At 38.0% G+C, this 11,914-nt stretch overlaps 1 protein-coding gene across 2 annotated transcripts; it reads right to left on the reverse strand.

The window, feature by feature from the left end:
* Window positions 1–3,749: 3,749 nt before the first annotated feature.
* LOC111947527 lies at window positions 3,750–11,331 on the reverse strand. Of its 2 annotated transcripts, none has more exons than XM_023955633.1 (3): window positions 7,048–11,331; window positions 6,726–6,818; window positions 3,750–4,584 (listed from the first exon to the last, which is right to left on the reverse strand). In XM_023955633.1, exon 1 carries the CDS (start codon window positions 11,293–11,295, stop codon window positions 8,536–8,538), a length of 2,760 nt encoding a protein of 919 aa, XP_023811401.1. In that variant the 5' UTR covers window positions 11,296–11,331; the 3' UTR covers window positions 3,750–4,584; window positions 6,726–6,818; window positions 7,048–8,535. Both variants share the same exon structure in this region, with proteins under 2 accessions (XP_023811401.1, XP_023811402.1).
* Window positions 11,332–11,914: the final 583 nt, after the last annotated feature.

The following is an 11,914-nucleotide window of genomic DNA, read 5'->3' on the forward strand; positions in this document are numbered from 1 at the left end:
TATCAGCAAGTGCACATTTCTTTGAAAGGCTCTGTAGTAAAGGTGAGTAGTGTAATCTAGACTTTTTAACTAAACTTTCCAATGTGAACTGTACATACTTCACTTAACATTAATGTGCCTATAGCTTGACACTCACCCAAACATTGACACACACTCTAATTTTTCTAATTTTTCCTTTTGCAGTATGTGGCAGTGTAAAGCGTGTTCTAAAACAACATCAAGTAGGAGAAAACTGCTTTCTCACTACAAACTTGAACATGTTCACTTTGGACGCACCACCAGATTCCCCTGTACATATTTTAGCTGTCCATGCTCATTCAAAACATGGAATGCTTTACTTATTCACCAGAGTAGGGTTCATTTGACTTGCACAGCTCAAACATCAACAGAGCACACCACTTTTTCCTGTCACATATGCAGCCATAAAGCTTTATCAATAGAAAGAGATTTTTTTTGTCATATTAACACACATCTTAGGCGGAACGAGAATGTTCCCTGTCCATTTATAGATTGTTCATTTCAGAGCAATATTTATGGTACATTTAAAAGTCACAAAAGTCGTAAACATATACCCCATACCTATGTTAACTTTAAACCAGGTATTGTCAGAACCACAAGACAAGATTTTCAAACAGATGTACAATCATCTTCTGATCAAGAAGATGATGGCGAAGAGGTTTCTTCTATAACTGCATCAGCAAACATAAACATACAGTCTGACAAACTCTGTGATTTAATAGAACAACAACTTGGAGCAGCTCTATTAAAATTAGAATACTTAGTACATGTCCCTGGAACAGCCATTGACGAGTTTTTACAAGAACTACACCATTTACTTACCTCTCCAACTACTAGAATATCTAAAAGTCTGGTCAATGACATACTTAAGAGCAACAACATTCAAGTTGATGAATCAATTATAACAGACATTGCTACAGTGTTTTGTTCAGCTACTCCTGTGCAAAAGGCTCTGCAAAAGGGTGGATCTCTTAGTACTTCATATCAACGCAGACGCTTTTATAACCAGAAATTTGGAGTTGTTGAACCTGTTACACATGTTTTGAATGCAAAAGAGAAGCATACATTTCAGTATGTGCCAATTTTGAAGTCCCTTCAGCAAATTTTAAGGAGCCAACCTGTAGTTGAGAAGCTTTTAAAAAATCATAGAGGAGCACAGCATGCACAACCTGATGAGTTTTATGAGTACAAGACCTTTCAAGATGGTAGTCATTTTCAAAAGAACAGCTTTTTAAATAATGATGAGTTAAGAATATCTCTAGGCCTTTATATTGACGACTTTGAGACATGCAACCCTCTTGGCACCTCCAAGAGGAAGCACAAGCTGTGTGCATTATATTGGATCTTAGGTAACTTACCACCAGGCTCCCACTCATCATTATCATCAATCTACTTAGCGTTACTTGCCAAATCTGATCACATAAAAAAGTATGGCTATGCAAAGATATTAAAGCCTCTATTACAGGACCTCAAAATCTTAGAAGATCAAGGAGTATACATCGCATTGTTGGGACATTTTTTGAAAGGTACAGTTCACTCTGTGGTTGCCGACAACCTGGGAGCTCACAGCCTAGCTGGATTTCAGGAAAGCTTTTCTGGAGACTACTACTGCCGACAGTGCACAGCAAAAAGTTGTGATGTTCAACACCATTGTGTTTCATCGGGTGTTTTTGGCCCAAGAACTAAGGAGGAGCATGAGTATCATGTAAAGTCTGCACAGGAGAAAGACAAAAGTGTATTTGGAGTTAAAAGAGGGTGTATCTTATCAGAATTTTTAAGTTTCTTTCATGTGGTTGGTGGCTACCCACCTGATCTGGCTCATGACCTTCTTGAAGGAATTGTTCCAGTAGAGCTTGCTCACTGCCTTGCACACTTAATATCAAAGAGTTACTTCAAATTATATGACTTGAACACAGCCATACAGACATTCCCTTTCAAATGGACCGACAAAACGAACAAGCCGAACCCAGTACCAATTAGCTTTGAAAGTCGTAAATCAATTGGGGGAAATGCTCACGAAAACTGGGCTTTTCTGAGGTTGCTTCCATTTCTGATAGGGCATTGTGTACCAGAGAATGAGCCGGCCTGGCTGGTGCTCATGGATTTGAAAGAAATTGTTGAACTTGCTGTCGCACCCATACACACTGATCAGTCCATTGCATACCTTGAAAGTAAGATTGTTGAGCATAGGTATAGATATCAAGAACAATTCCCTGGCATCAAACTTCTACCAAAGCATCACTACACAGAACACTACCCTCTCATGATCCGTTCTTTTGGTCCTCTTGTACATCACTGGACCATGCGTTTTGAAGCAAAGCATAGTTTCTTTAAACAAATTGTAAAAAACACTAGCTGCTTCAAGAACTTGACTTTAACGTTGGCATCTAAACATCAGCTGATGATTGCATTTCATGTGAACTCTCCATCTTATGGTAACTCTCCCCTAGAGGTGTCTAACGTTTCCACTGTTCCAATAGATGTGTTAAAAGATGAAATGGCTAAGGCTATTCAGCAAAGGTATCCTGACACAAATGAAATACATCTAGCTAAAAAGGCATCAAACTGCGGTGTCACATACTGCAAGGGTATGATAGTCATTCATGGGACAGATTCTGGATTACCTGAGTTTTCAGAAATCTTTCAAATGTGCATCATTGACGATAGGCTATTCTTCATTGTGAATGTGATGTGTGCATGGTACAATGAGCACTACAGAGCCTTTGCACTAGAGCAATCAGCAAAGACAATGAAACTCATTGCACTTGAAGAACTGATTGATACCTATCCACTGAGTGATTACTGGGTTGGAGGAAGCCGCATGGTAACCTTAAAAAGGCATATCATCACTAGGGGTAAGAATTAAACATGCACATTCATTAAAATTGTTACAATAGAGGATAAATGGCACATAATTTGCTTACTATATTCTCCTTCTGATTAGCACACTCAAAAAACTGTCATGTTGAATGAACATAAAAAAATTATGGAAAGGATTTCCACATAATTAAATTGCATTACTTGAACTAAAAGGAATCATATTGGTCTTACTTAATATACTTAAGTTGAGTCAACTTAATATACTTAATTTATCCTAACTTAATATAGTTAAGTTGACCCAACTTAATGTACTTAAGTTATCCTAACTTAATATAGTTAAGTTGATCCAACGTAATTTACTTATATTGACCCAACTTAATTTACTTATGTTGACCCAACTTAATATATTTGAGTTGATCCAACGTAATTTACTTATATTGACCCAACTTAATTTACTTATGTTGACCCAACTTAATATATTTGAGTTGATCCAACGTAATTTACTTATATTGACCTAACTTAGTTTACTTATGTTGACCCAACTTAATATACTTAAGTTGTTCCAACGTAATATACTTAAGTTGTTCTTACTTAAGTATATTAAGTAAGACCAATATGATTCCTTTTAGTTCAAGTAATGCAATTTAATTATGTGGAAATCCTTTCCATAATTTTTTTATGTTCATTCAACATGACAGTATTGAATGTATGACAGTACTATACTTAACTTAATAATGTTGCTGTAACTAATTTGAAAGATGTTGGTTAAATAACATGAAATAGATTGAATCCAATTGTTTAGCTGTACAATTACTCCATTCAAGTGAAGTAATTCAACACATTCATTTTAAGTTAGATTAATAACATTTTTATTACCTCAACAAGTAACAATTTACACTGGCAGTGCAGGTTTTACCAGTATTACAAAACATTAATAATTGAGAACCAAAAACTGAGGGAGAGTTTTCACAATCCCAATGAAAATATGCTTCACATTCCTCTTCTATATGAAATTTTACATAGTTCAGAGTTCAATGCAAAGATTTACTTCAGTCAGACCGAACATTTTGAAAAATACTCTAAAGTAACAGACAACTTGTAAATGACAACTACAAAGTCTACTGCCTGGTTGGCATGACAAAAGTTTAACACAAAACAAGTATACAATTTAACTTCCATTACTAGGAGATTAAACACCAGCAGAGCAAAATACCAACATAGGATTCCTTTAAAATTTATGACCAAAAATAATGTTATTTCCAAGTATTTTCAGACTTGAATAATATTAAATTAAAAAATGAATTGGTCTCAAAACATTAATACAAAATAAGAGCACTGCTAAGCTACAAAATATTTGTTTTTTTAAACAAAAATCAAAAAGTCCCCATCTAACAAAGACAACGCAACGAGGCAGCTTTTATAAGACAAGGTTCTTCAACGGGAAAGCAATGTTTTGAGGACTTGTGCTTTGTTAGATAGTTTATGTCCATCCAATTCCAGAAAGATTTTCTGAAAAACCTCAAAGGTGTATTTCAGCTCCTGGGGGTAGTTGAGGTTCATTGCATATACAAGGCCAAGAAGCATTGCCACAGCAAAAGGTACATTGTCCAACTCACTCATCACTTCAATCCCTTCCAAAACGATGCTAACATTCTCCACATTGTCACCGGGCTCTGCACCTTCGTGTAGAATAACAGAGATTCCAATGACAGTCTCCGCAGAGGCCATTTGGAAGTCTTCAGTATCCTGTTACAAAACAAACAATGACATTTTACTCAAGTGCATACAATACAATTTTCACAAACAAAATAATAATTATATTATAATAATTCACCTTTGTATTGAGCAATATGAACATAAAACACTATCCACACAATGCAAAAGTTGTGAACTCACTTAAATATTATAACCGGTCGGTTGAAATTATGAGTTCATCATGGTTAATAAGAAGATAGTGCTAGTCCTATGATAAAGTAGTTGTGCTCTTTTAGTTCCAGTTTCTCACAATAAAATGTCATATCAGACAAAATTAAATTTGAGCAAATGAAAAGAGCAATTTTTGTTTATGTACCCAGCCTGACCCAATATGAAAAAATAAATCACACATAAGCTGAATCACATTTTCAGAAAAGACATGCTGAATTTTAATAGCCCCTCCCAGACCCAACTTCTGCCCAAACTGGATAATACAGAACCTCATTTCAACTGATTTCCAGATTATATGTTACAAACACTAGCTACGCTTCCATGTGCAAAATGTCTTGGATCGGATTGGATTTGAACTGTGTATATGGGCCCAGAAAAACCTGATCCGATTATACAAAAATGTGTACATACGACAAACTTTTGGTCTGAATAAATCATTTTGACATGCGCAAAAGTCACTAAAATACTGGAAACAGCCAAAGAACAAGAACAGTGACTTCTGTTGTAAACAAAGCTGCAGCATAGGGCGAGATGATCTAAATGTGCTTTTGTTATTGTTACAAATATTATAAGGTTCCTGTTCGCTCATAATTTTCTAAATCCGTGCGGCCAGTGATTTATACTTTGCCGAATGGAACCGGAAAAAGGGTTAGGCTAATACGTGCCAACAACATTGTAATTAAAAAATCTGTGTGATCTGTGCCGCAATGTGCATCTTTGTTGAACATATATATGTGTGGATAAAATTTTCTCTGGACACAACTGATAAAACAAATTCACATAATTGTTTATACGGTTTGGACTGCCCTAACCGACATTTCTGTATTGAAAAGCTGCTGCTCTGCTTAGAGACACGGTTCTTCGGCAGCTCACTCAAGCAGAGCAGCCCAACAGACTGTGTTCCTAAGCCTCCTGTGGAGCCAAACTGTAACAGAGAACCATCCCGACACACAAACACAAATCAACGAGTCCGTCTGCACTGATCAGAGACACGGTTCTCTCACACAGAGCATCCCTCTGGTCCTTTCTGCGCTCAAAGCCTTCCCTGGAGCACCACTCCGTCTACGAATGACGCAAAGCCAGCGCAGTAGTGACCCACGATCAGAACAAAGTGTTTACATACACAATCAACAATCGGCATAACCCACCTATCTTGATCGGAAAGAAATTTTGATCTAATCTGACATGTAAACACACCGTTCGCAGTACTCTGCCCTGATCAGGCACATTTGGATCAAAATTTCTTTCCGACCGAGATAGGAAAAAGCAGAAGATTTGGAACAGTGTGTGAGCTGGCAGAGGGGGCTATTAAATGGATAAATGCAGCTCCACACAGTCCTGAAAAAAACGTGTAAATATTCATATGAATTTGTGTTGCCAATCCTATCTAGAGAAAATAAAGGCAGTTGTTGTTGTTATTACCACATATCTACAAGTAGCCAAGATGCACATTGCAGCATTGTCTGGACCATTTTTTTTAAGTTCATCAATAGTTTAATGTTGTTGGCAAGTATTAACCTAACCCCAACCCTACTTCCGGGTGCGTTCAGCCAATAAAAAAAAACACTGGCCGGCTGGATTTAGAAAATTATGGGCAAAGAGGTCCTTAATAATAAACACAATAATAAAAGCAAGTTTAGAAAATAATCTTGCTCTACGCCGCAGATTTGTTTGTTACAATGGAACTAATTTCTTCTTCTTCTGTCATTTCTGGTATTTTAGAAAATTCTGCTCATGTCAAAATGACATTCTAATCAAAAGTGTGGCGTATGCAAATGTTTGATATAATTTGATAGTTTTTCTGGGCCCATGTAGACTGTTCAATTCTAATTCGATCTTTGATCCGATCAGAGATCTTTTGCACATGGACACCACAGCTAGTTTGAAAAAAAAATTTAAGGTTTAAAAGTTCTTATTTAAGAAAAAAATTAATAAAATGAAGATTAAAAAAATTAACACACCAAGTATTCCTTGACAAGCTTCTCTGGATCTTCATTTAGGTAGACGCAAAGAGCTTTGAGGATGCACTCTCTTTTAACCTGGATATTGTCAGCCTAAGTACACAGATCACAAAAAAATAGAGCATTACAAAAATATCAAAACAGCAACGAGTTTCACAAAGTGAGACAGTTACGTTTTTGCACAGCAAATTACAATATAAAATTTTAGGTGTGAAAAACTTACTTAAATACAAATTTTGATTGGAATTCAACTTTTTCAGATAAATGTATAATATAGCCTAAAAAGACAAGCTCCTAAGATTTCTTTCATTGGGTATCATACCTTGGTTATAGCTGCTATGATGGTCCTGATTTTTCTCCCTTGTTCTCCACCTTTCTTGGAAAAGGCCTTCATCAGGTTTGCCGAGTGATTATCCAGCGCAGAGAAGAACTTTGGCACCAAAGGAACTGTTGTGATTCTCTTAAATTCTGCACTCACCTACAAAAACAGTGACACAAAAGTCAAGTAAGTTATAATGATGTTACAGTTGTGTAGATATGTCAGTTTTCTGTAAAATGAGGATGTTCTTAGACTCTTGTACTTGCCTCTCGCACAAGAAAGACAGCTGGCCACCTAGTTTTGAACTCCGCAATCATGGGTGCTTCTTGAACTACCTCTTGCCTTCTAAGTGCAAAGGTCATCTCCATCATTTGTGCTACCTTTTGCTCATTGTTTCTTATCTTGACTTCTGACAGGAGCGCCACTCGCATCTGTTCTACTGTTTCTGCCGTTTCCCCAACTGGATAAGTTGGACAGTAATTCACTTCAGCTTTTTTAGGCCTTTTTACTCCATATGCAGGGCTGCACTTCCCATCAGGTTTATGCTTTAAAGAATTCATGGTAACTTCAGGACACCCAATTCGTCTGAGTTTGGTTCGATAGTTGGCAAGTTTATATTTCAGGCTCGTCTTCCATCCACCATAGCCAGTGGTAGAACCTGGTTCCTTCAGACATGGGTGTGTAGTTACAAGAGCTTCGGCTACCTCGTCAAACTCCCTGTCTGAGAGGTACACTTTGTGTTGGACAATTGCTTCAGTTAACCCATCAAGAATAGCAGATTTGAGTGCACTACTAGGATTTAGTAACGCACCAGTTTCTTTAACAGCTATATTCGCCCTGTCCAGTTGGAGCTGAGCATCATAAGAAAACCGTGGGATGGAAAATACAACAGGCCAAGCAGTGGACCTTGAGGATGTGGACCCAGGAGAAGACAATATGTCTGTATCACATGAGCTCCCAGGTGATGAAAGGGATGAGGATTCATCTTGTGAGGAGGTGGTGGCAGTCGATAAGAATGGACAAACTGTATCATTAGGCGTGGCAGTCGCAACAGAATTAAAGATGACTTTGATAGAACTTTTGTGCTGGATGTCTGATGTTGATACCAAATTGGTAAATTCATTTCCAAACTCAGGATCCATGAATTGAAGCCTGAAGTCCCCATTTACTGCACATTGTCTCTGAATTTCTTGCACAAGTTCACTGACAGATTCTGGCATCCCATTGGAAAGGACCAATCTCTGAGAATCATTTTCTCCAAAAATGATTCGTAGCATCACTGGAGTAGCCATTTCACAACGGCCTGAATGAAGAAAGAGACAAAAATCGTAACAGACCTACTGGAAAAGTAAATAAACACACATCACATCACAACAGCTCATGTGAACTGAATACATTCCCTAAACATTCTCCTTCTCTGCTTTAAGTCTAACAGCATCTCTTATGCCATCCATCCATCCACCCATTAATGCTCATATATACACATGCATATTAGATATTAGAGGCGGGCGGGTGGGAGGGGGGCACATTAAAAATATCTATCATGCAAGTGGAGTGAATGAAAAAAAAAACATACCTGATGTGAATATATCTTTTTAATGTCACCAGTCTTAGAGGTCCAACAAAATAGTCTGCCAAAGGGTAGTCATCGGTCAAGTCACCAAGTTCAACAAAAACATTTTCCCTTGCTGGACTTGCACTCAATTCAAAGGCTCTGAAATGTTCCCTGTACCACCCAGAAAGTCTTTTAACAATAAAAAACAATCTGTCCTGAACAATACAAATCTGAAGAATCTCTGAAAAGTCAGGCAGCCCGCTTATAGATCCATGAGCAACTATCATCCCTTTTCTGAAGGTAAGACCTTTACTTGACACATGTTTGGAAAAGTGGACCTCAGTTGTACCAGGGCAAGTCTGTTCAATAGACTGAGCTATTTCATGTTTCAAAACATCCACAGGAACTGTTGAGATGTTGGTGACTTCAAGGGAAGGTTTTTCATAAGTGCATGAACTTAAGTGATATGAAATCACAAGTTGGTGCTTAGCAGCAAGTGAGAGGGGTATGTTTTTGAAGCAATTGGTGTGACGTGCAACATTCTTAAAAAAACTGTGTTTGGCCTCAAAGCGCATTGTCCAGAGGGCCACAAGGGGACCAAACTTCCTTATTAGCTCAGGATAGTGCTCTAAATAATGATGTTTTGGGAGAAGTTGAACATCTGGGAAGAGTTCCTGATACTTTTGTCTGTGTTCAGTAATTTTGCTTTCAAGATAAGCAATGGACTCATCTGTGTGTTCTGAAGCAACCACAAGCTCAGCAATATCTTTTAAGTCTAACAGTATTTCCCATGCAATCTCCCCTTCTGGCACCAGATGCCCAATTATGAATGGGAGTAATCTTAAGAGAGCCCAATTTTCAGTAGCATTTCCCCCAATTGTTCCTCTGGTTGAAAATGTAGATGGTATCACATGGGGCCTGTTGGTCTTGTCTGTCCACTTGTATGGAAAATGCAGGATAGAGTTGTTGAGGGTTTCAAGATTGAAATATCTCTTTGATATCAGAATTGCCAGGCACCGTGCAAGCTCCACAGGCACAATGCCCTCAAAAATATCATGCATAATATCTGGGGGATAGCCTGTGTGTACACTGAAGTGGGCTAACATTTCAGTGATAAAGCACTGTCTTTTCACACCAAAATAACTGCTACCATTTTTCTTTGCCAATTTCACATGACTGTCATGAAGTTCTGTGGTCCTGACAGTAAACAAACCAGATTTTACCTCTTTCGTTTGGATCTCTGTTCTTGTTGCAGTACAAACACGGCAGATATAGCCACTGGAAAAGGTTTCATTAAAACCAGCTATACTGTGAGCACCCAAGTTGTCTGCTGCAACAACCTGTATTGTACCTTTTAGAGACTTTCCTAGTAATGGAATGAAAATTCCCTCTTCTTCCAAAATTTTGACATCATGAAGAAGGGGACGCAAGACATGGTCATAACCAAACTTACTAACATCAACAGCTTTGCACAACACTGCCAGGTAAATTGATGACAGTGACGAATGTGAGCCCAAAGGCAAGTTACTTAAAGTCCAGTAGATTCCACAAAGCTTATGTTTTCTGCGCGAAGTACCTAGAGGATTGCAAATCTCAAAATCGTCTATGTACAACCGCAACAAAATCCTCATCTCATCCCCTGACAAAAACCTATTCTGTTGGAAGTGTGACCCATCCTGATAAGATCTGTAAATACAATGTTCAGCTGATATTTTACTTTGTTGTGCTTTATGGTTTTCAACTACCCTTTCCACAAGGTCTTTCTTAGCAAAAAGCTGGTGTAAAGTCTTCAGTATTGGCACATATTGAAAGCTTCTGTGTTCCTTGACATCAAGAATGTATTCAACAGGTTCCACTGTGCAAAAGCTCTCTTTATAATACTGGTTACGAAGGTATGTTGAGCTTAGCGAGCCATCTTTCTTTATGGCTTTCAACAATGGGTTAGATGCGCAAAGAACAGCAGTTACTTCTGTTAACACTGACCTATCAATCAAAGGGATATGTTTCTGAAGTACCCCTTCAAAAATTTCAAGGGAAATGGGCAAGGCTGTTGAGCTTAACAAGTAGTGAAGTTCCTCTAAGAACTCATCAATTTTTGCACCTGGCACATGTGCAAAATGCTCCAGCTTGAGCAACACGGCAGCAAAGTTTCTCTCAATCACTTCAGGAAAGGTCCTCCTTACATCTTCTTCCCTACTTGAAAAGGCACTGCCTGATTCAACTTCTTGTCTGACTGATGGTTCACAATCTTCTGATGATCCTAGTGAAGATGCAGAGGTGGTAACTACACCTAGCTTGAAATCTTTGACTGTGTGTGGGTTGTGCTTCCTGTTCTTGTGAGAGTGAAATGTTCCATATACATTTGTTTTAAAATGGCAACCCTCAAACATACAAGTAACGGTTTCATTACTCTTCAAATGAGTACCTATATGTAAAAAATATTCCCTCTCTGTAGGAAGATCACTACAAGGACACAAATTGCAACTGTAAGTTAAGAGTTGCTGCTGGTCTTGGGTACTTTGCTTAGGATGGACTCTACTTAAATGAATGTGCAAAGAATTCCACGTTTTAAAATTACATGGGCAACTTGTGTGTGGGCAGGAATAACGTTGCACATTTCTGTGCTGAAGCCTACAGTGTTTTAGTAGCTCATATCTATTGGGGAGAGAGACAGTGCACACCTTACAGCTCCACATATCCCAGTTTAACTTAAAAAATATATATATATAAAATCAAAAAGGCAGCCAATACCGCACCAAATCCTAGAAAATAAAAAAATAGGAAAAAAACAAAAGCAAAAGGGATACACAAACTTAAAACACTAACTTACTAACTTGATGATGACCAATGACTCTCTTTATCAGTGAGTTGGATGTCAGAATGGTGTTTTCTGAAAAAGAAAGAAAGCTGTTACTTTTGGTTCATTTAAATGATACTTTTCTAAAAGAATAACCAAGATCTAACAGTATATGTATTCAAAACCAAATATTCGACAGGGCCCGCGCCCTAAAACCTGGTGCGGCTTTTGTATGTCACTCAAATACTGAAAAATCACCCATAACTGAGACTAAACCCTGTAACCAGTGTGCGCCCTATGGTCGTGAAAATACCGTAATGTAGTATCTGCAGCTGTTAACAAGCCCTGTGTTACTACCCAGCGCTATACACCCCACCCCCACGCCATTTTACCGAGTCAAGTTGCCTGCCTGCAGACAGCTCTGACGACCAGTGTTGCCAGGTGTAAGAACAATTTTTCTTAAAAAAAAAGAAGTCATGATTGATTTTTTAAAATAAATAAAACAATAATAAAGCAGT

This window comes from Oryzias latipes, chromosome 6 (genome assembly GCF_002234675.1).
Source record: "Oryzias latipes chromosome 6, ASM223467v1".
Taxonomy (NCBI): domain Eukaryota; kingdom Metazoa; phylum Chordata; class Actinopteri; order Beloniformes; family Adrianichthyidae; genus Oryzias; species Oryzias latipes.